This window comes from Micropterus salmoides, unplaced genomic scaffold, assembly GCF_014851395.1.
Source record: "Micropterus salmoides isolate LMB-PRFRI ecotype aquatic unplaced genomic scaffold, ASM1485139v1 Ms_hic_scaffold_20, whole genome shotgun sequence".
Classification (NCBI taxonomy): Eukaryota; Metazoa; Chordata; class Actinopteri; order Centrarchiformes; family Centrarchidae; genus Micropterus; species Micropterus salmoides.
In genome coordinates this window covers 19,303,431-19,328,616 of record NW_024041151.1, presented here as the reverse complement: position 1 = coordinate 19,328,616, position 25,186 = coordinate 19,303,431, and the positions used below count along the sequence as shown (strand labels likewise).

Here is a 25,186-nt window from a genome sequence, read left to right as displayed (position 1 = left end):
GTTAATTACATAATTATTTTAGCTTATCTGTATTCATGTCCCATAATGTCTTTATAACAATAAACAATCAATAAACAGCAAAAACAATGTTCTATTAATATAAATTAAACCATACCAGAAAAATACAGGACTTCTTTATGTGTGTGGCATCCAAATGGAAACCACTGTTTGATGTATACAGTAAATCAGTGCGTCAGAAATCTCATTGTTAGTGTGAAGAACTATACAACAAAGATTGAGCTTAAAAAGACATCAGCTGTCCTACACACAGCCATGAACATTAAAACATCAGCATAAAATAATCCAAAGGGTAGGTCTCTAAGGTTGAAGCCCATCACAAATTAGCCTCACTACAGAGCAATGTAATGTTCATCACATAAGAAACAGTGTAACTTCAGTTCACAGGCTATTTCTGTGGTGTTATGCCCCCTGCTGGGGTACACAGGAGAGCTTAAAACCCCACATCAGCAAATGAGAAGTGCTGATTATGACAGAATCTGAGCTTCACTCTTCATGCTCAGTTAATTGTTTACCTGCTGAAGGCTGCTAGAGGTAAGAAAAAACAAAAATGCACTGAAACTTTACAACAAAGGGCATGCTCAGCGTTCTGTAAAACTGCACACTTAGACCTACTTCTGCAGGTGAGATGTTTTAGTTCAGTGGTACCCCTTTCTTCCATTGCCTCCCCCTTTTCCCTTCATTAGTACACTGTAGCTGTAGTCTGCTCAGTTAAAGCTGGCTACAGTCGTTTGCTTCCATAGAGAAAGATCATAACATCAAAAGTTTTCAGAGTTTAAAAGAAGTAGAATAGAGTAAAATAACCTTTCAATTAGTAGCAGAACATTAACTTCCTGCCAATGCTGCATTTGGAAAGATTAAAGTACTATGCGAATGATGCCACAAAACGTGAGAAATAACTCAAGTGAGGTACTTGACATCAGTCATGAAAATAAAAGATACATTTGTGCAGAGAGAAACTCAGTCTGGAAGTAGCTGAATAGAAATTAACAACGCAAAGCGCCATCTCTTAGTAAGAATTTGCTCACCTCGCATTTGAATAAAATACCACTTCTTAATGTAGAAGTTCTATAGGAAAGCAAGAATTACAGCCACTGTTTTTTAAGTACAAAGTAATCTAACAAAATAATCCATTAACATACACATTGTAACGTCTGAGACAATCAATTTGTAGGGAAATGTTAAAAGTTTTGTAAGATAATAAATCCCTTTCAGATGGTTGTTTGAGTGTTGATGACAGGGCTGACATGCTAAGGTTTGTGTGCCAATAACATAATGTGCACGTCACAAGTCATCTTTCTGACGATATTATAAGGATTGAAAATTGATAATGGACAAGAAAAAAACAGAAGTAAAAAACAGAAACAGAAGTAGAGGAATGACTCACAATGCTCAGTGGCAAAATTGCATACACACACACTGTGTCAATATCCTAATTCCAGGGGCATATTGTTAGCAGATGGGGCATTCTTTAGCCAGTTTGCCTAAATCTGAGGCATATTTGAAATACTAATCCAAATCTAATCTACTGGAATATGGGGATGTGATATGGTACACAATCTTTATTATGACAGAGGTAATGAGTGCAAAGCTCCAGTGCTTGATTTGTGTACAATGGCCTTTTTGCCCAAATGTCAAATAATCCATGTTTTACTTCAGACCATGTGACGTTTTCTACATGGAATACGAATACAAAGGCGGTTCATATGAAGCGGGTTGTCTTTGGTATTCTGAAAGGATTAATAACAATAATTAAGAAGACTTTAGTTAAATGAAGTAGATTTACTCAAGTACTGTACAATTACGAGGTACTTATTCTTAGTAGTTCCATTTCCTGCTACTTTATACTTCTACTCCGCCACAGCTCAGAGGAAAATATTGTATTTTTTACTCCACTACATTTATAGTTACTTTACAGATTCAGATAATTAATACAAAATATAGGCAACAAATAAATGAAGATGTCTTATTATAAAGATAATACTTTATTGAGCCTCAGGAGGCAATTCACAACCTATCCTGCCGTATACAGTAATCAAAATTAGCTCCAACTCTACCAGTTGCAACAATAAAGTGATGAACACTGTAATGCACTAATAATTTCAATATATATCATTATTAATAAGGCCATTCTGCATAATGAGTAAAATATGTTTTCATGCTAGTGCTTTTGTACTTTTATCTATTTATCATCTAGTATAAAAATAATAATATGGTTTAAATGTTTTCTAGAACTTCTAGTGAACATGAACTTCTCCTCTTCCAGGATATCACTTGCTGCCACACAAATGTTGTGGAGTATGCAGCAGGCACCAATCATTTTCAGGCGTTATGGATCCCAAAGGTGCTCTCAGAAATGTTACTTGCCCTTGTATGGTGCCTGTTGTAGCAGGCTTCATCTCGGCCTGTTCAAAATTCAGGTAGAAAATTTATAGAGTATTTAAAAGTCACCAAAGTAACAATTTGCTGTGTCTCCTGAGTTAGTGTGTGTGTGTGTGTGTGTTTAATGAGACCCAAAGTGTTCTTATATGCTACAGGCTTGCGGTATGGTGTCATAATTGCCAACAGGATGCTGCAGGCACAGGCATCCTCCATCTCCTAATAGGAAGTACCCAGCTGCTGGATGCAGGGCATGTTGGTACGATCTCTGTAGGACAAGCGCATCATATACAGATCCTGGACTGCCAATATACACATCCAGAAATGTGCCCTTGGCATCACAGATGCCCTGCAGTGGCACTGAGAGGAAACGTTTTCTGTTTAAATAACATTTCCTCTGTGGCTCTGTAGGAGGAAGAATCCTGACACCAGTAGCACAGCTGGTCCCCACCTCCTCCATCACCTCTGGGGAAATGAATAGCTCTGTGGAGGATGGTCATCATTTCCTCCACAACGTTGTGGACGGTCCTGCAAACTGTGACTAGTGGCATGGCAAAAATGTTTGCAGTTTTCCTGTAGGAGGCTCCACAGGTAAGCCAGTAAACCACGACCAGTAACTCCTTAACTCCATAGACATCAAATGTCCTGTTACATTTACATTTATTCATTTAGCTGACGCTTTTATCCAAAGCGACTTACAATTGCTATACATCTCGCATTTTTATACTATCATCCCACGCCTCTGGAGCAACTAGGGGTTAAGTGTCTTGCTCAGGGACACAATGGTGGATGTCTCACAGTGGGAATTGAACCCAGGTCTCCCACACCAAAGGCATTATCAAGGCAGCATTATCTATGCGCCATCACCACCCTGTTAATGATGTATGTGACACAGATGAGGTCCAGGTACATCTTGCGTTAATGTTTTATGTGTTTACTGCACAAGGCTTGTCAGACTGAGAACCAAGACAAACAACAAGTACGTATGTTGCATGTAGACTAACCTATTTCAATAATTAAACTGTTAAAAGTATTGAACCTCCCCTGTACTTGCCAGTTTATGAGGTAGACCTATGTATATAAAGCTAATGTAATGTCATACAAGAGCACTGGAAAAAATGTTAACCTCAGCATGTTTATAATGTTTTTTATGTCATCTGTTTTTGAAATGGTGTTTGCCCATTCCATATGAATGGGGATGGACAAATATTACAAACCTCTCAGTATAACGCAGTACAGTTCAACAGCAACAGAAACTGTAGTTGACACAAACAAGAAGATTTTATACAGAATTAAACTGAATGAAACAAAAAAGCACACTGATCAGAGCGACCACCATAAATACAATATTTTGCTTAATTTTAAATATGCATAATAGTAATGGTAACCAGAGTAGATGCATTGCCAAGACAAGCTGAGATGGTGACATCAACAAATCCTTTGCTCATCCAATATGTACTGCATCCTCTCAAGTCCAAACTACCAAGTACAGAAGTTCGAAGTTGACGGACTTAGTATCGACAAACGCTCCTACTCTTCATACTGACCACTTTTATCTGATCTTTAGGAAAAAAATGCAGCAAATTGCTTTACCATGACAATTTTGTTTGTTTTTTTACCATGAAACAACATGACTTTTTTAAAACACGTTTTTCCCACAGCAGTCCTTCTTGTCTTGTCTTTTTGTATTTCTAAGTCTCCCATCAGACCTTTCACACTGGTTACTGGCTCAATGGCTCCTTGGATGTCCCTCTCAATTTCCTCAGTCTTTACCATCCTTGTCCTCTCATCCCTGATTATCCCTTTTCATTTTTTGACATCTCTCATGGCATTGTCAAAGTTACAGGGAGGTTGTGTAAGCTGGTCATTGAAATTAGAAATATTTTATAAATTATGACTTCACATTATTCATACTAAAGTTCATTTTAGGAAAATAAATTTCCACCATGAACATGTACTGAAGGTTCTGTCGCACCTGTCACATGGGGACCCTTCCTCCTCTTGGGCTCAGGGTGATGCACAAATATGTTTGGAATAGCATCAACCAGCACGATTTGATCACCCTCCTTCTTAGTTTACTTGTTTAGGTTTAGGTCAGTTCCTGGATGCCTATGGTGTCATGATTATGTCACTTGATCCCATAGATACTCAGCAGTTGAGGCAAGATAGCTTTTGTGCTAATCGCTTTGGAACAATCGTCGAATGACTATTAAACTTTGTCAAACTATATAATACTAGACTATTATTATGAACATTAGGTCAGATGTTCACATGACTGTAGTCATTTATACTTGCTTTGGCACAATTGCCAAAGCAAGAATACTTTGCATTTGTATGGTATTGAATCATATTCCTCTCAAATACAGTCAATAACCTGTCAAATATATACCAGATAAATAATAGTTATGTGGTGTTGTTGTAAAAGTTGTCAGATGGATAGACTTAGGCTAGATGGGGAACAAATCAATTTCTTCACAGTTATGAGCAAAACAACTGCAGTCCAATTTAGCTGACAGGGGAAACTCATAACCAATCAGTTCTCAAACACATTAATACTGCAAGGGTAAGACTCAGTGTTACAGCTGTGGAATATGGAGCATGCAGGAGACAGGGGCAAGAGTCTGCCCGTGCAAGAGGAAGAGGCATTAGAGTGCGGGGTGGTATGGTGAGGGTGAGGGGGAAAGGAAGATGGAATGGGGGCACAGAGGAAGAAGAAGAGCCAGAGAAAGGCAAAGACACGGATAAATCTCAAATGAGATACAGGCAACAGTTTTAGACCATATAATCAGCCATGTCCTAAGAGGCTGGTCAGATAGTGTATAACCTAATCAGAGCCAGTCTGCAGTGTCGTCAAATAAATGTTTTGTTTAAAGTATAGTGTGTGCCGTGGCTGACATCAGTACTATTCAGCTGCCTAAGAAAAACTATATTAGCAATTGGACAATATTACATAGTGGGTAACTATCACACTTTTAGAGTTCACTGTCATTTGACAAGATGTCTTTGCATTTTGACTGTCTTGATCTAAGCAATGATAAAGGAACCTTTTGTTTTGATTACAATGATGGATGAGTTAATTCTTTTGATTGATTAATCACCTTTTGCAGGTCACATAGAGTGGTGTGCTGAATGCCCCACGTAGTGTGAGGATTGTACTTAACGTTTTGATAATTTTAAGTTTGTTTCAGTGCATGAGCCAAATCAATTGAGAAAAACTGTAATATTGCACAGACAGGAACATCAGCCTTAAGGGGTGTTTCCCATGCTCACATTTCTAATTTAGTATTTTGTTTTCAATTCATTGTCTTGTCTTTTTCTAATCTGTATCACAACGACATGCTCTGTCACAAATAACGGGTAAACATTAAAAGCACAACTGTGTATCCTGTCCAATCTCTTGCAATGCATTAATTTGTACTGTTGAAACTGATATATGCCATCCAGATAAAGTGAGCATTGTGAATTTTCAGTCAGTCATCCCAACCTTAGTTTACTGTAAATCAGAAAATAGTCCACTGTTCTATTGACAAATGGCTAAACATTTTGACCATCTTGTTCGTAAACAAGGACTTGTCATTCTGATGGCACTGACATGTTCACTGACACAGATATTTACTTTTGAGAGATAGATTAAGGATTCTGAGAAAGTTATGGGCTTTTGTACGTAATCCACTGTGTTGTGCTGTTTACATGATCTGTTTAGAGAAATGCACTTAGTGTTTTGCAAATGTTAAGGTTGATTTGAGAACTGTGCCAAAACGAAAAACTGTAATTGTGTTCATTGTTGTTTTACAATCAGTAGTCGGCACAGGGTGTTTTATTTTGAAAATCTATGCCGTTCTGTACCTGACTTCCTGCCCAGTTCGATCGCTCTGTGCTGCTTGAAGTCCCTTTCAGATAGGAAGTGATTTGCATACTCCATATATTTCCTTCACTCGCTCCCAGAGTGGATTTAGCATGATCTCCACATTTAACTGCAATGTGAATAGATGGTCCACATACATTTGATTTCTGGGTGTGTCCTGCTCAGAAGCACAGGAGTCATTTCTACTGGCAGAATATGTTTATATTATTTATACATTATTTGTATTATTTATATCGTCTGATTTTGAATTCATTATTGAACAACCCAGAATATGACCATGGTGTCTTTTAAAGATCAGAAATGATTTATTGGGTTAAATGTTTTAGGGAAAACTGAAATTTTGTAAACCCATTGCTCAGGAATTATCAGCCTCACACGTGACTGAATGGAAATGACAATAAATGTTTCTTGCTGACAGTCTCTCCGACTCTCGCATTTGGCCTGTAGTAGAGAAAGACTGACCTGTTAAGCTGCTAACTCTTTGTGTATCAAATGCATTGACTAGACACTGATGGACAACAGACCATCAAATTGTCTGGTGCTAATTTTATACCCAGACTGACAACTAATGTATATTCACAGAGAAAGAGAGACAGAGAAGGTAACTCATTTTGGTTGGACTGGTTAGTGCAGATCCAAATACCAATTCTATAAAACATACACTCTAGTACCAGATCCATATTCATCAAAGTTAAACCAGATGCTGCCTTTTCATGCACTCTGCAGTTTGTAGACTCACGATGTGCAATGCAGAGATGCTTTTTGACTTTGAAAGACTCAAGAGAACAGCTTAAGATAAGAACATCTTTAAGTGCTCCTCTTATTGTGGGACACTCGCTTCCATAAGTTGTCTGTGCTAACAGCATGTTTACACACATATGTTTATGCATTCTCACTCAGCATTTTTCGCTATCCTGTAGTTGATCAATGTATGTTGACATAAGGAACTCAAAGCCTCAAGAATATCAGGACATACTGTAGACTGTGAAAATGGCTTGGTGTTGAATATTAATTAATTCACCATTGTAATTCAAGTGGAGGAAAAAAGAAGAAGCAAAATGGAGGTGGAAAAGCAGTGCACACAAGGCAGAGTGCATGAAAGGCAAGGCACAATACTTCAAAATACAGAACATGTTGTTTTTGTCTGCATATTTCTCTTTCTGTGTCATGATCCTGTCTGTGTGTCTTGTTTGGGAGTCTGAGTTTAGTTCCATGTCCTTAGTTCATGTTTTGGTAATCATTCCTGGTCCTTGTTTGTATTATTGTGATTTGGTCTCCTCTGTACTCTGGGTTCTAGTTCTGTGTTCTCATTTAGGTTCTGGTTCTTTGTAACGTGTGTGTTTCTGTCTTTTTGGTTATTCACTCTGCCCCATGTCTGCTTGTCTACTGTTCTCTCTGTTTCCCCCCTGCTGTCTCTCTGCTTACCTGCTTGTCTCTCTGCCTCGTTAGCCCTGATCCCGCTCACTGTGTTGCTCCCGCCCCGCTCGTTAGTCCCTGTGTATATGTATGCCTGCTTGTCGCTCCAGTCTTTGTCACGTCCTTGCGTCTAAAGTTGAGTGTTCCTGCCTGTTCCTTGTCTTCCTAGTTCTGGATTATTCCCTGTGTTTTGGATTGCCTTGTGTTCTGGACTACCTTTGTTGGACTTTGCCTCGAGCTCCTTGTAAGCCGGTTTAAGTTAGTTTTTTGAGTTAATAAACATTTTTGGACTGCAACCTCCTCGCCTTGCCATTGTCTGCATTTGGGTCTTCGCCCCAGTCTGCACTCAGCGCCCCAATCCATGACATTCTGTCTCCCTGTACTTCTAATTAATTTCTGGTACTGAGGCTGCAGAGAAACATATGCGTTTAACCATCTTTTTAGATGTTCTCCTTTTCATTTCAAACTAGCCTCTTGTTTCCACTTTTCGCCATTCTGCTGTAGCTTTGCGTGAATCAGTCAAATGTATAGAAAGCCTCTTATAAACATGCTTTTTATTTCACTTGCGTATTGACTCCTTAATGACCACATGGTTAAATTCTGTTAAATGCAAGTGGAATTCTTAACACACAAATGCATCTAGTCAGATACTCTTGTTTAGTCCTGCTGTATCTACTAGGAAGTTAACATGTAATGAACCATAATTATGCTAATTCAAAATGGACTAGAGCAGTTGGAGCATTTTGATCAGGGTGTTTCATTAAGATGTTCTCTAAAATTCCCAAATTTTCCCTATGGGGGATTAATAAAGTTATATCTTATTTTAAACCTAAAATGGCTGTTATAATGCAGAACCTTGTGCATGGCACATCCTAAATGGAAACATGCCTGTATGTGTGGTAGTTGGCTGGTTTTATTAGGATGTTACAGCCATGATTACGTCACAACTCTAATGTGTGAAAAGAGCAAGGATCCTGGAGTACAGAACTTTGTTCAATCATGCAATAAAAAGTAGTGATGAAGGAGTGATAGCGGAGTTTCATCTGCTCTTTTAAATAATTGTCAGAGTAAAAGTAATACTAAAATCATTCCTAACAAACAGCAGTATCTCTGTCTTAGCTTAACTTAATATTTTAATGAAACAAAAGGACAAACCACAACTTGCTTGTTTCTTGTTTGGTTTTCACAATATGGGAAATGAAATGAAAAGGCAAATAGTACAACACAGACTGACAGCGACAAATAGACACATTTGCATCTTTAATTAGATTTCCAGTGAAATTATGTTTATGTTTTTTTGCTGAAGAAGGAAACAAGAAAGCTCTCTCAAACTCCTGAGTCAGAATGCTCTTCATATCACGGTCATTTCTTTATAGACTGGATATGAGATTGATTTTTTTCAACACCTAATGAACTGACTGAATCCATTACATCGTTGCTTTGCTTTAAATTAACCAATGTCCATGTTTCTGATCTGAAAATAAAAATATTCAGTTCAACCCAGCAGCTGAGGGCAACATCTATGATAATTTGGCAGCTTTATGCTTCTGCTGGAATTAAAATGGCTCAATGTTATTACAGGTTGCGTAACTGTTAAATTTTAGATTTGTAGTGAAACTGCGTGACTCAGGCTGAGAGAGCACTTGCCTGTGCTAGACAAACTGTAGGCCGGCACTGCAATGTCAGAGAGGGGGCAAATTTAAAACAGAGTTCTGTTAGTAGAGAGATAGGGAGCACTCCAGTGAGACTGGTTGACTTTAACACAAAAAAGTCTGCACATAATGCTCCAAATATTAACACATTCACAACTGTGTGTGTGTGTGTGTGTTATGCAGGGCTAGGACCACTGAAATCTATTAAATAAATTAAATCTTTTCCTCATGCACAAACTTTCTGCTTAGCCATCACCTATGCAAACACAGAACAACAAAATCAAACGGTTTGCTGAAATTCAGGGGCTGATGTCGTTGTGGGACACTGCAGTGGAGTGGTGTGACTTAGTGACGCTTCTTTGGATTGCTGCCTTACGGACAACATAAAAAGTGGATAGCAGTGTTAAGTTAAATTCAGTTTAAGTTTAGTTGTTGTTACATTAGGCAAATTTGATTATTGTTCTGCTGAATACAAAACCAAAACATAAAAATACTAAGAGTACTAAGAGATTTAGTGTTACCATTAAATAGTGATGCTTTTAGACAAAAAATCAAAGCAACAAATGCTTAGATATCCTGACTTAGTATGAAGTATGATTCAAGTCCCAGAAACCCTGAATCCTACACTTCCCATAGAACAATAGCGTCTTTCATTCCACTTTCCCTGTCTCTGCATCTTTCAAACTCCATGCTACCAGTTTGCAAGGTGATAACAGTTTTCAATGTTCAATAATTTTTTCTTTTCTTTTAGTTCTGACTATTAGATGTCATTTTAGTTTCAGAAAGGTTGTATATTTAGTTTTTAGTAATCCACGCCTTTGTTGCCACTCGGTTGCAGTAGTTTTATTTTGTTTTTGTTAGGGCCAGGTATGACGTGGCAGACGTATGTAGCTACATATACATACAAAATACATGTACAAAATTAACAACTAAATGCTTCTAATTCAAATATTTGTGTATATGTTCCATGTATTGTATTCCATGAAGGGACTACATCTTTCGTCTCACTGTGCAACCTTGTGTTGCAAAATGACATTAAATTAACTGTGATACCTTATTGTGAAATTTCAACTTGTTTTATAATCACTTTAGTTTTAGTTTAACTTAAAGGATATCTTTTGTTTTTTGTTTCAGTTTCTGTTTATGATAATAACCCTGCCAGTTTTTAAAGCAGGCTTTCTGTTCTAAGTTTGAAGTCTCAAGTGGAAGCTGAGATAACTGTAAAAATCTTCCCCCAAAGAAGATATCATACAAATGTTTACACAGGCATGACGAGTGAACGACATAAACTGACTTCATTTGTAAAAGTGCCCCTTTAATTTTGTCCTGATTTATAGATTTCTTAACATTTCTTTTCATCACAGCCCTTTGTGTGTGTGTGTGTGTGAGCACTTTTACATTGTTTCAGATTGCTGTCCAGCAGTAGGCTCCGCTGCTTCTCTCCACATTTAACCATCTTCAATCTATATGAGACAGGTCAGGTCGTAGTGCGACAGTCTTGGACACAGGCAAACACTCAGTGCATATTTCTGGCCTTTTAACACCTGGTATGGGCAGCAGATGGCTGTTAACAGCTTAAACTCCTGGCAGATCTGTTTAATTCACAGAACTCTGGTCCTCAGACTGGACAACAGCCCAGTGAAGTGAGAGGTGGCGGAAGCTCGTTTGGCTGCCATCAAAAGAAGCCAAGAGTGTTTGGCAGATAGTGAGAGCAGCTGGCACTGTTGACAGGGGCCGACTAAGTGGCCTGAACCTTCTGCAAAGGAGCAGGAGGGACCATTAGGGCAACTCTTACAGTACAGGGGTAGGAGCAGTTGGATGGCTGTTACATCCCTCTTGACATCATGAATCATACAAGAATGTCTTTTGTCTTTTGAGTGTATGTGACAGATAGAGAGAAAAAAATGGGGGATGAAGGTGATAAACAATTACTTTTGCTTTAACAGAGAAGCAGAAAGAAAAAAATACACACATCACATCTGCATGTTTTTAACATGGAAAACACACCCACACACCCCCACCCACACACAAAATCAGCAGATTATACTTTTTAGTTTGTTACCAAAACATGAAGCTCAATTCCTCAGACCAAAGATACATTTCTAGAGAAATAATACATTCATTCCAGGTGATGGCGATGAAGATTACAATATCTTGATATAATAGACAAACATATTAATTACTTCATGGCTAAAACCTGAGTTATTCCAAAGTATTTCCATATGAAACTGCACAACAATGCACATCAAAAATAAGTGATGCATCATTATTCTCATATGGAGTATTATTTGCATGACTAAGCTATGCTAATATATTCATGTGATATATATATACACACATCAACATATGGGTTATTTATGTATATGTATGTCTCCGGGGTCTGAGATTATCTGAGAGGTCCAGTCAAAACACAGAACCACATTATGACAGAATAAGTTTCAACAATTTTTCTGAAGCACATCAGCCTCAAAAAGTATGTCCTTACAACAGAGGTGTGACTAAAATGATATTTCTTTTTTACACATTTAAATTTTTGATTCTTTTTTGCTTTCAAACTCGAGAGGCAAAGAGAGTTGGTGACCAAGACGTGAACAGTCTACTTGTCTCTGCTTTTTCCTCATTTTTTCTTTCAAGCATTTCTTCTGCCCTCCTTGTTAGTCTTTGATCCTTACTCTGAAAATGAGGAGGAGCAGAGGCACAGCATACTTTTATTTGTCCTCAGCCTCCATGTCCTGTCCTCCCTCTTCCTCCTCTCCCAGTCCTCTCCCGCATGAAAGCAGGTATGACTGTTTATATTGAGTTGACGGGGTCGAGCACTGCAGTAGAGCGATGTTCAGTCATTGGAATTAGTTTTAACAGGTTCCTCGTGGCACTGGAGGGCTCCGCTGCACCCATTGTCCTGCTTTCTTCGTCACAAAAAATCCTCATAGTCCAAGAGTTTGGAGTGCTGGCGTGTCTTCCAAAGTCGGTAGAGGCGGAAGTCGAAGTACATCTCAATCATCTCTTTGCCTGTTTTGAAAAAATGGACAGAAAAAGTTATAATCACCAACCTTTTCATTCCCAGGTTGTCTACAGGTGCTGGTCATATAATTAGAATATCATCAAAAAGTTGATTTATTTCAGTAATGCCATTCAAAAAGTGAACCTTGGATATTATATTCATTCATTACACACAGACTGATATATTTCAAATGTTAATTTCATTTAATTGTGATGATTAAAACTGACAACTAATGAAAATCCTAAATTCAGTATCTCCGAAAAATTAGAATATTACTTAAGATCAATACAAAAAAAGGATTTTTAGAAATGTTGGCCAACTGAAAAGTATGAACATGAAAAGTATGAGCATGTACAGCACTCAATACTTAGTTGGGGCTCCTTTTGCCTGAATTACTGCAGCAATGCGGCGTGGCATGGAGTCGATCAGTCTGTGGCACTGCTCAGGTGTTAAGAGAGCCCAGGTTGCTCTGACAGTGGCCTTCAGCTCTTCTGCATTGTTGGGTCTGGCGTATCGCATCTTCCTCTTCACAATACCCCATAGATTTTCTATAGGGTTAAGGTCAGGCAAGTTTGCTGGCCAATTAAGAACAGGGATAACATGGTCCTTAAACCAGGTACTGGTAGCTTTGGCACTGTGTGCAGGTGCCAAGTCCTGTTGGAAAATGAAATCTGCATCCTCATAAAGTTGGTCAGCCGCAGGAAGCATGAAGTGCTCTAAAACTTCCTGGTAGACGGCTGCGTTGACCTTGGACCTCAGAAAACACAGTGGACCAACACCAGCAGATGACATGGCACCCCAAACCATCACTGACTGTGGAAAGTTTACACTGGACTTCAAGCAACGTGGATTCTGTGCCTTTCCTCTCTTCCTCCAGACTCTGGGACCTTGATTTCCAAAGGAAACGCAAAATTTACTTTCATCAGAGAGCATAACTTTGGACCACTCAGCAGCAGTCCAGTCCTTTTTGTCTTTAGCCCAGGCAAGATGCTTCTGACACTGTGTCTTGTTCAAGAGTGGCTTGACACAAGGAATGCGACAGCTGAAACCCATGTCTTGCATACGTCTGTACATGGTGGTTCTTGAAGCACTGACTCCAGCTGCAGTCCACTCTTTGTGAATCTCCCCCACATTTTTGAATGGGTTTTGTTTCACAATCCTCTCCAGGGTGCGGTTATCCGTATTGCTTGTACACTTTTTTTCTACCACATCTTTTCCTTCCCTTCGCCTTTCTATTAATGTGCTTGGACACAGAGCTCTGTGAACAGCCAGCCTCTTTAGCAATGACCTTTTGTGTCTTGCCGTCCTTGTACAAGGTGTCAGTGGTTGTCTTTTGGACAGCTGTCAAGTCAGTAGTCTTGTAGCCTACAGAACTAGACTGAGAGACCATTTAAAGGCCTCTGCAGGTGTTTTGTGTTAATTAGCTGATTAGAGTGTGGCACCAGGTGTCTTCAATATTGAACCTTTTCACAATATTCTAATTTTCTGAGATACTGATTTGGGGGTTTTCATTAGTTGTCAGTTATAATCATCAAAATTAAAAGGAATGAACACTGGAAATATATCAGTCTGTGTGGAATGAATGTATAAATTATACAAGTTTCACTTTTTGAATGGAATTACTGAAATAAATCAACTTTTTGATGATATTCTACTTATATGACCGGCACCTGTAATAGTGATGCTTTGTTACGCCCCTCAGTGCCTAAAGGTGACGCTAAAGGGTTCAGATGCATATGGTACCCTCTACTGTCTGTATGAGATGCATTCTTAACACGTGGTTAATGTTGTGAAATGGTTGCAGCTTAGTCAGGTTTAGGTAACAAAAGTGCTTGGTTAAGTTTAGGAGAAGTTCATGGTTCGGGTTGAAATAAGTAAAATAAATACATCCTATGACTCAACATTATGTAACTTAATACATTCAATAGGTCAACATTGACTTTTGGTGTCACACGGGACACAAACATCTGTCTCCTTGCTGAAAGTCCTGTGTTTGTTATCCGACCAAACCACCATCTTATGTAGACTTTTTGGCTCCATATAGTAAGTCATTTGACTTCCTACACTGCAAAAACTAAAATCTAAGTAAGATTAATTATCTTAATTGAAGGTAAAATATACTTGTTTTTTGTCTGACGAGATATTTCTTCTTACCAGGCAGCTTTTATGTTAGAGAATTTCACTTTTTCATGTTTTTTTGTCCAAATGAAATATTCTTGTTCTGTTGGCAGATAATTTTGCTTATTTTAAGTAATATTTCCCCCATTTTAATTCTTTTTTCCCTTATTTTTGAGAGCTCACTTTTTGCAGTGTAAAGGCTTTCTGGCAGCCCTGTGTGTTTCATAGTCACTAAAGGGTGCCTTGCGTGTCTGTATGAGATGCTGAGGGCCGTGACAAATGGTCTGTATTTGACGACCTGTTTTGAGTTTCTTTGTTATGCAAAAACAATATATGGACAGGATTTTCCATTTTTATATCAGCAAACAAAAAACTGCTGCAGCATATAATATTAAAATCATTAGCAGGAATATAGTATGTGTTTTCCACCAAGCATTTGATGTGAGTTCCTAACCACCATTTGTCAAGTTTGAACCTGTGACTTTGTCTGTTTTACAGAAGACTGTTCTCATTTGAAGCCCTCAGGGTCTCCAAATGATATTGTCCCTCCTCGACTTTTTAAGGAGGTTCTCCCTACTATAGGGCCATCTATTATTGCAATTTTAAATAGTAGCCTTTCCTCAGGGGTGGTACCTGAACCTTTTAAACATGCAGTAGTGCAACCTGTAATTAAAAAACCTGGTCTGGATCCTGAAGACCTCGCTAATTTCTTGCCTATCTCCAAACAGTAATCCACGTCTTTGTTGCCACTCGGTTAGATTACTGTAATGCACTGTACGTGGGGGTCAGTGGGTCCTCTATTGCTTGTCTCCAGATGGTACAGAACGCTGCAGCTCATCTTTTAACTGGAATGTGTAAATATGAGCATATTTCCCCCATTTTAGCCTCACTCCATTGGCGGCCTGTACAGCATAGGATCCATTTTAAGATTCTTTTATTTGCTTTTAAGTGTCTTAATGGCTTTGCTCCACCCTACATCTCTGAGCTGCTACATGCCAATAGACCCACCCGTTCTCTCATGTCAGCCGATCAACTGCTCCTAAGTGTGCCCAAAACCAAGCGCAAGCACAGAGGGGACGGAGCTTTTGCTGTAGCAGCTCCTAAACTGTGGAACGATCTACCTCTGCACATTAGACAGGCATCTTCACTGTCTGTTTTCTCTGGCCTTTGAAAACTGAAGTTGACATTTCTTGTTTTAGTTGTATTGATTTTATTGTTTTATTGTATTGTTTTTATTTGTATTTTATGCGTCGTGGGAGCTTTGTCTTTAGTGTCTTTTATGTATTCATTTATTGTTTTACTGTACAGCACTTTGTTTCCACTTGGACTGTAAAGTGCTCTATAAATAAATTTTGATTGATTGATAAAAAAAACATGTGGATATTGTACTGCAAAAGCTGAATTAATTATTTGCAAATAGCTTGAATGTCAAATTTTTACTACTTTCCAGATACGTTTAACAGCATTTCTTGATTGTGTTGATGCAAATGGTAATTCAGGTGGCATTGCGTTAGCCTCAAAATATATTTGCTAAGAATTAGTAGTATATAAACATAATTTGTAGGAGACAGGATTGATTTGTGTAGGACAAAAGTTTAGTGTGGTTTGAGTTGAGGATTAGTTGAAGCCTTGTTGGGAGTTTTTTTCTGCCTATGTTGTTATGTGTAAATTGTAGGTCATCAGGGGTGCAGGACTGCCTGTAATGGACAGGTACGTAGCAGGAGATGTACTTGTTGGTGCACGAAGAGTACAGGTCAGGAGAGAAACATGTCTCTGTGGAAAACATTTAATCAAAGTGAAGAGCTAAAAAAGAGGAGGTCTAGATCTGTGTGTAACAAGCAGTAGTTTCCTATTGCTCCCAGAATTGAGGACAGGCTTTTGAAATACTGAATATTGTGCTGAATAGAGAGTACTGTATGCCCCTAATCTCACCTGCAGCTAGTGAGGAGAAGAGTGGGTCTTAAGAGAGTGCAAACTACCGTGACTTATTTCTCCTGCTTGGTGGGTGCTGTGCACAAAATGTGCGTGTGTGTGAAGTCTATTTGATAAATTCACACTGAAATATGAAACACCGTGTCAAAAAAAAACCCAAATAGGGAGGATAAGGGGGAGAGAGAGAGCAAATGAGCATGCAAGAGTATTTTAAAAACAAAAGTAAAACAGCAAGTGACACACTTAATGCTGGACATATGGATTTGTCTTCGTCATTTCATACCGGATGTGAAGATTGTATGTGTGTGTGTGCGTCCCTGTGATCGGCCTGTGTTCTGACCCACCCTGTGCAGACAGCTCCAGCGGTGACTCAAACTCGACAGAATAAGGCCTCATCAGATTCTTTAATTTCTGGAACAGCTGTTGGGCCGAGATAAGAAAGCAAATACCAATTAATCCGACTGCACTTGGATACACTCGCAGCAGAGGATCCTGCATCATCAGACACAACACGCACACATATACAAACACACACAAACACACATGGCAATGTATATAGCTCATTACTGCCAAAGAGACATATGCACATTTCTTCTTGAGTAGGTACCAAGGAGGACTGGTAATGCAGTGAGAGAACAAGATGCAAAGGTGGTCATTTTTTCTTCATATAACCTCTCTGCCTCTGAGCTTGTTAAAAGGTTTAAAGTAGGACCCCAGTTAGTATCATAGTCCAAGCAAAGTCCCATGTTCAGGAAATTAAAAGGAAGAAGATAAAAATCATTCAGTGAACTTATCTGTAAATTATAAGGATTTGAGATGCTAGCTGATAGTTTGCATTTGTAGTCCTGCAGTGGGTTTTCTCTCATAACACAACTACCACAATATGACAGTTTCGATATGAAATGATAAGTGGATTTGAACATTTTGATAAACATTTAATAGTTTAAGTCACTCATCAACTAAACAAGTGAAGCATTTGCAGATTACAGCTTCTCTTATATGAGAACTTGAGAATTATACTCAGTATTATATCATTGTAGATGGGATATTTTGGTATCTTGGACTATGTGTAGATATCCCTTTGTGATCTAGGAACATGTGATGGGTGATTCCCAGACTACGCCATTATTCTATCAGTTAAATAAATAAATCAGTAGTGAAAATAATCATTGGTTGCAGTCCTAATTACATAATGACTTTTTAAATTGGATCGGTGGTGCGATATGAGGTTTTTCAGTCATTTCTTCTGCAGCTCCTTTCCTCACTGCTGTGCACATAAAAAATTGAAGCTCATTGATTCCTCGCTTGAATTTAGTCATGAGGGATCTCGACACCACCCTGTCAGAGAAATCAAAGGCCAAATGTGCCTTTGGTCCGTATATGATCCCATCATTCTTCATCATTATTCTGTTCAATCTAGCAAACAAAAATGGGTCAATTTTTTACTGTGGATAATAAACTGAAACAGAAAACCTAAAAAACAAGTCTAATTTCTGTTATTGAGATATGTGGATTTCTAACTCTTCTTTACTGTGCACATGCGCTGAAAGTGACTGCTGCATACACCTCATGGGGAGCACGCAGAGTGCAAAAGTGGAATACTATCAAACATTTTCATGATTTCTCATGAGATTTAGTGTTTTTGGCAGATATTAACCTCTAGTTTCCGGTTCACCAGTGTCGACAGACCTGCATAACAATCATACAGGCATTGTTAGACCAGTGTGTGTGTGTGTGTGTTTATGACATCAGTAGGAAATTGCTATTTATGTACACTTGGTCACTCTTACAATTCTTCATTACAATTTATTTTCATTTTTTGAAATTTCAAAAATGCTTCACAAATTTTTTATTTGAATCTGCGTTCAAACCGTGCAGAACAAAATAACAGAAAAATAGAAATAAAACTATAGGGCCTGATATTTGGTTTTATTGTTTTTTAGATTACCTATTTCAAGAACAAAACAAGAAAACACATCCTCCATTAAAGTGGACAAAAAAAACGAATAAATTAAATTCTGACCCGTTATTCATTTGTCAGATTGAATGCAATATTGAATGGTCGGATGATCCACAGACCGCCTCTGTTTATTTTACTGTTATGTTAAAATGGAGGTGGTAAAGCAGCATTCATTCCATGTGTGCTAGCAGTCCTTTGAAAAAGATAAAAGAAGATGACTAGATACCCAACGTGGAGGAGAGAATGGTTGGAGTCTGTAGTGCAGACAGAGCTGGAGGCAACTGACAAATCTCAAATAATGCATTGCAAGTTGGGCAGTTTCCTTTCTGTCCTACGTGGCTTCCTACAAGCTCTCGGTGGCTGTTGCTGCCAAGACTGATGCAGATTTTGTGCTGACAAAACCAAAACTTAGCTTGAAAACTAGGTCACTGCCTCTCTGACCTGCTCACCTACTGTTCTCCATCCTGAGCCTCTGTTTTCATTCATGCATCCTCCAAACTGTGTTTCCAAACAACAAATACTACGTTTGTGTGTGGTGGTCTCTTTTACTGAAGTGCAGCCACATCCACATCACATTACAGACTTTTAACTATGTTTTTATATGAATCACAGAGCTGCAATATATATACATACTATACATATATTTATACACCTATTTCTTCCATCACATTCAAATCTGAGAGAAATGCAATACATTTTTACTTCTTAAATGAAATGACAGTCATTTCAATGGGGAATTAACATAACAGAGTCAGCTTTTGTTGTGCTCACTAAGCTAGACCCCTTTTGATAAATGCTGAGTGATTTTATGAATCATGAATTAACCATTATGTTTTAACATTTCAAACAGAGAGTGGGTGGTTTAATTTACCTCTCTGTTGAAGTCAAACCACTCTACCATGGCTGCAGGCTCGTGTCAATATTTATAAGCTTAAATTTAAACTTTATCATATTATATCAGGATTGAAGCACAACTGCAGTATATGAAAATATATCAGTAGGTGAATGTGTGTATATGAAGTTACATTATGTGACTTGAGACACTTGGTGTGTGTGGTTTGCTTTCACATCTGCAGTCATGAAGCTTTAGCTCAACATGCTGCTTTGGTATTTACAAAAAACTTCCTGGCTGTTATTAATTTAAGTCTTGCTCTTGTGTTCACAAGTGTTTGTTTTATGCTGCCTGGAGTGCAACATTTGGCAACATTTAAACGTTTACTGTTTAATAATGGATTGAACAGTGATCCAAGCTGACTCCATTTAAACTCTGGCAAACAGAGACAGGCTAGATGGAGGTAATATGATTAAAAAATGTTTAAAAAAGTCATGTTAAACAAAAACTCACGATTAGTAAAATACACTATATGGCCAGAAGTATGTGTTTGTTGTGGTTTCATTTTGCTTATTCAGATCCACATTAACTGCCACTAATGCAGAAGCTACTCTTCCTGGGCTCCACATACAACAAACAAAAAACACAACAGTGTTCTGGGGTTGTTTTTCATAGTTAGGGCTAGGTCCCTTAGCAGGTGTTAAAAGGTTAACAGTCATGCATTTAAACAACACAAGTTGGTGGGGGCATGTTGTTTCAGGTCCTGGTGAGATGGTGAAAAATGATCCAAAAAGTCTGGCTTGAGAAATGGATCCATGAGTTTGTAGGCTTATCAGACGGTAAAACAATGGACATTGGTTTATATACTACGAGACAGGATTTTACAACAAACATTTGACTGAACTACGCTGCACCTTGCTAAATGGAATCACATTAGGCCTTACCACCCAACTGCAGTGGCAAACCTCAATAAGGCTCCTGTGGCTGAATGTCAGCAAATCCCTGCAGCCAGGTTCTGAAATCTTGTGGAAGAGCGGAGGCTGTTACAGCAGCATATGATATACTGTAAGTGTCCACATACACCATGTAGTGAAGTTGCCTATGTAGAACGGGTTTATAATTGCCCAGAATCAGAGCACTAAAAACAAGGTGGTGACGCTGGTAAAATGTCAACATCCTAAAAAGTGTATGTGTGTACATGTTCTTCTATAGAGGTACAGGGTAAAATCTCATTAATTGTATTTTCTGACCAGAGTTTTATAAAGACTACAGCAGACAAACCCCTCATGTGGAAATATCACTTTGGGATCTTGGGACTAAGCCAAACCCTTGAAAGATTTTGTTGTTTTGGATTCAAGCTCTCTTGAAAACTACTGCATGTGTTTGTATTTGTCTGTAGGGGTGGAGATATCACTGATGTGCAGTCTGTTCTGAACACTGCCAGACTGCCCATCAACCCCTGAGAGATCCACTTTATGTAACAGAGCATTTTGGCAGACATGACTGGAACAGACAGTTAGGTTAGACAAACACTGCTGGCTATGGTGTGCATCTGTGTGTGTATGTGTGTCTGCCAGCTTGTGTGTGTGTTAGGATGTGTGTCTGTTTTGTATGTGGTTATGTGTTTTGTTATTTGTTCATGTCAGGTAGAGTGAGGTGCAGCATCACCCAGCATGTTTGTGGCTGTAGCTACATCGAGTAACATTACGCAGAGTGATGTAATGGAGAAACTGAGACAGCCAGGAGGAAAATATGGATGGATTATCAGACAGAGACACAGAAACAGAAATATGAAAGCAGAGGGCACCAAACAGGGAAATGAGCACGGAGGACTAAGAGAGGCAGACATAAAATTGGGTAGGAGTGAGTGTGGAAGTATTCGCTGTAATGATAAGACAGGAAACAAAAGGTCTGTCTACCTTGGGCATGTTATTAAATCAATTTGTGTGACACATACATCTTGAACATGTAAACCAACATTGACCTTGTTATATATGAATTGGAGTTATACTCGGTGTCACTATGCTAACGTTCATATGGGAGGCATGGACAAATGACCTATCTCGTTGTTTAGGTTGTAGGTCACATTCTCACTCCCAACTCATCACATCTAGACGCTTGGTCAAGACTCCATGCCATCACTTTTTAACACCCTTGGTACCCCTTTAGGATTCTTTTTGGACACCTTTGGATGTCAAGTAAGCAACAATAGATATGCAACATCTGGTTACACTTTCAAAATACATCTAGTCGTTAATGTTGTGAAACGGCACAATTTGGTTCAGTTTAGTCACCAAGACTACTTGGTTAGGTTTAGGAAAATATCATGGGTTGGGTTAAAATAACTATGTTACTTACATAACATACATAACCTAACAACCTAAAACAATTAATGTTTCTTTGTTTCACACTGGAAACAAACACCATCTTCTTGGCTTTAGAGTCCAGGTTAAAACTGAAGTTAACCTGGACACTAAAGCAAGACCGGTTAATGGCTGACAAGTGTATTAATCACTAAATAATCATCTTCTGTGAAATAATGTGTATATGTGGCACCTTTATGAACTGAACGATACAGACCTTACATTAGCTTGTGCTGTGAGTGACACCAAATGTTGGGCTCTTTATTTGTGCTGATTTAATATACATTTTTAAGGTAGTTTTATATATATATATATATATAGTTCTATATATACATTTTTAAACTCAGGGTTAAAAGTGAGCTTTCATGTTTTCAGTCCTATTTGGCAGAATAAGGGTAACGGTGAGCTAATGTCATGTGTGTGTCTGTGTGCATCCGTGTATGTATACCTTCTCTCCATTGGGGTTCCCCAGGACATAGCATCCCATTATGTGGATAAGGTTGGGTTCTGGGTTGACTTTACTCATAAAGCGACTAAGCCTCCTCCAGAATCTAAAGAAAGACAAAGGCTAAACTTACACAGGCCTGAGAGTTCCTATGAAATTAAATACACAAGAGCAAAATAAAAAGATCCTGTCCTGTTTACATTCACCAACAGCTCTAACAGCCAACAACAGATGTAACTCACTTTGACACTAAAGCAACAGTTTTAACAGAATATTATTCTACCAGAGTTACAGAACAGAAAGTGAGCCCTGTGTTTATATCTCCGAAACAAGTAATCCTATTCAAAGAGTGTCCCTCTGGGAGAGATGCTTCACTCAGAAAAGTAGTAAGTTGTGCTCATAAAGGAAAAATGTAGAGAGAATATTGAAATCCCAGGGGAACATCTTTGATTTAATCAAATCACAGACCGAAATAGTATTAAAAATCTGAGAATAGAGTAAAAATGAAAGAATCATTGATTCTTTGAAGGCCCAAAATGACAAATTAAATTTTTGGGAATCTTTGGGAATGAGCCAGTTTATTATGAAAGGCATTTTCTATTTCATTGAGCATATATTCAGATTATTGGTAGAATAATAGGCTCAATGAAAATGCAGCTAAGGTGTCTTAATGATAAAATACTACTGTAATACTAGTCTTTTCACATGGCCAAGTTTCTGATTGAAGATATTGTCAAAAGAAAGACAGTATAAGAATATCTGATGATAGGAGCCTCTAGGAGCCATGTGAAAAGACTAGCATTCATAGATACATAAATAACAGAGATAGACCCAGTGGTCCAGCGGTAACTTACTGGCTCATGTCCTCCTCCTTTTCCACCTTAGCAAAGGTCGCCACTTTATTCTTCAATAAATACAGGTGACCAGGGCCTCCCTAAGAAACACCCACAAGATTAAAACAAATTAGCTCTATCACAACTACCTGTTTGCCTCTTCTTAATTAAAATCTTGAGAGCTTAGATCCCAGAGGCAGGAACTTATCGCAGTCTAGCAGGTTCCTCAGGGAACTGCATGCAGTATATGCATATGTATGCCAGATGAACCTACAGTTTTACAGGAAATGCAGGATTTCTTTGGTTCCTTGGCTCATTGTTCCTCACCTGACAAAAGATGAGCATCCTCCAGAACTTGCTGCCTCTCCTGTAAGCTGTGAGCTTCTTTTCTATTTCCTCTGTGAGAGAAAAACAGGGTTGGATTGATGTGAACAGTGGGGACCGAGAACGGTAAGAGAAAGGAAAATGAAAAGAGGCAAGTAAGAACGTACTGAGAGAGGGAGACATGTGAACAGTGAACACAAAGGCGCTCTCAGGAGGGTGAGTTCAAGTACAGGTGCAGTAATAGACAGCAGAGACACTAATGTAAGATGTTGTTTAATTTGAATTCAACCGTGTGTATGTCAAAGCAAAAACACAGGTCAATGAAAAACAGTCAAATGGAAAGTGAAATCTATATGTGTAAATTATCATCTGACATCCTTTCAGTGACATGACTCTGTGTCAGCTTTATTCAATGCAGGGTTCATTATTATCATGGAAAAATCCAGGGACCATTTACTGTAAGTGCTTTTCGCTATACTTTTTTGCATAAAAAGGATTGGAAGTTATTTTAAACTAAGAAGAGGTAGAAGTCTTATACAATGGGTAAAAAAGCAGATACTAAAGTAAACAGAAAAATACTCACCCAAAATATCATCAAAAGTTGCATGCTCATGGTCCTATGGTAAAAAGACATTACCATAAGACATAATAATTTAACATCGTAATGTGTCTTTATCATAAAACACCTTTTTAAAGCTTGTATGCTTGGTTTATTCATGTATTGCAATGTGCCTGTCTGCACACTTGTCAAAGTGTTCAACTCACATAGAGGATGGGGATGATGGAGGGGTCATCCCTGCGGATTATAGTGGGAACGTACTCTGCCTTGGGGACCTTAGAGGAGATCAGCTGAAGGTGAAGGAGAAAGTAGGACGTGAAATAATGGAAGATGGGAGAAAATGGAGCAAATTAGGGGGGGAAAGGAAGAGAATGACAGAGTTTAGAGAAATTATAAGAAAGGGGGGAAAGTATAATATTCACAGTGGTATGGTAGAGAATACCTAAATTGCATTTAAGATACTGCACCTGAATATTTAAGGTTCGGTGTGTAATATAATAGAGAATCTATTGACAGAAATACAGTGATGATACATTCATGTGTTGTCAGAACAATCTGAATATTCTTCTAATGCAAAAAGAGAAATAAAGTGTACATAGGATATAAATAAGTATACAGAACTTTGTCTTCAAAATCACATATTGCATATACATATTTTGCATTTGTAATATGGTTATAACGATTAGTTTGCTGTACATGTAGAATGAACTAGATGTCTTATTTATTTGTCTTATATGCTCTGATAATGCTAATAAAACACATCTTCGTAGTAGCGTCCATGTTGATTCCACATTCCGAATTAAGAGCACAACGCACAATGAAGTCGGAAGAACGACTTCACAACTCGGGAAATGGGACCATCCGAGAAGCACTTAAATGCACTGAGTCACTGGTTGCAATTCGTAACCCTCACCACTAGATGCCACTAAAACTTACATATGTTTTATTGTGCCTCATTTACTAGGGATTAGAAAAAAAATAAAGATTTTCCAACAAATCCCTAGCCTACGTTTAGGTCACACTTCACTGAGAGTAAAAAAAATCTGCCAATGAAAACAAGTGTATGATGTTTGTGGCTATGGAGGGACCTTTCTAAAGTCTGAAAAAAAACTCTGATGACATCATCGGGGTTATTTCCGCTCGGGTTTGGGGACTACCAATGTTCAGCAGTAGGCCGGTGTTATAACCTAGCGGTATGGAGTTTGAAAGACACGCGCATTTACCAGGCAGAGAAGGTCTAACAAAGGATGCTACTGAGTTGCATTGTGGGAAATACATGATACAGTGTTTTGGGGCTCTCTGCATCTGCTGCTTAAAATTCGTTCACTTGTAGGTCTGCCAACTTTAACTCAATTGGTGGAGTACCCCTTTAAATAGGTATATTTTAGAATTGTTCTTGTTAATTTCTGTTAAATTGGTTAAATGGCTGATCTGAACTCCAGTGATGAAACAATGCTGCTGATTCCTGACTCCCAATGCAACGGCCCAA

At 38.4% G+C, this 25,186-nt stretch overlaps 1 protein-coding gene across 5 annotated transcripts in view; it reads right to left on the bottom strand.

Moving 5' to 3' along the window:
* Positions 1–8,637: 8,637 nt before the first annotated feature.
* The window catches only part of LOC119915050 (NMDA receptor synaptonuclear signaling and neuronal migration factor), a 56,838-nt gene continuing 40,289 nt past the window's right edge, over positions 8,638–25,186 (bottom strand). For 4 of the 5 annotated variants that reach the window (XM_038734606.1, XM_038734608.1, XM_038734607.1 and 1 more), the window contains 7 exons: positions 23,904–23,987; positions 23,722–23,755; positions 23,142–23,212; positions 22,836–22,915; positions 21,985–22,087; positions 16,726–16,801; positions 8,639–12,339 (listed from right to left, as the gene is read on the bottom strand). In XM_038734606.1, the coding sequence (XP_038590534.1) occupies positions 12,242–12,339; positions 16,726–16,801; positions 21,985–22,087; positions 22,836–22,915; positions 23,142–23,212; positions 23,722–23,755; positions 23,904–23,987 (546 nt within the window). In that variant the 3' untranslated portion in view covers positions 8,639–12,241. Of the gene's footprint in view, positions 12,340–16,725; positions 16,802–21,984; positions 22,088–22,835; positions 22,916–23,141; positions 23,213–23,721; positions 23,756–23,903; positions 23,988–25,186 lie in introns of all 5 variants that reach the window. The other variant, XM_038734609.1, reaches the window with a different exon arrangement.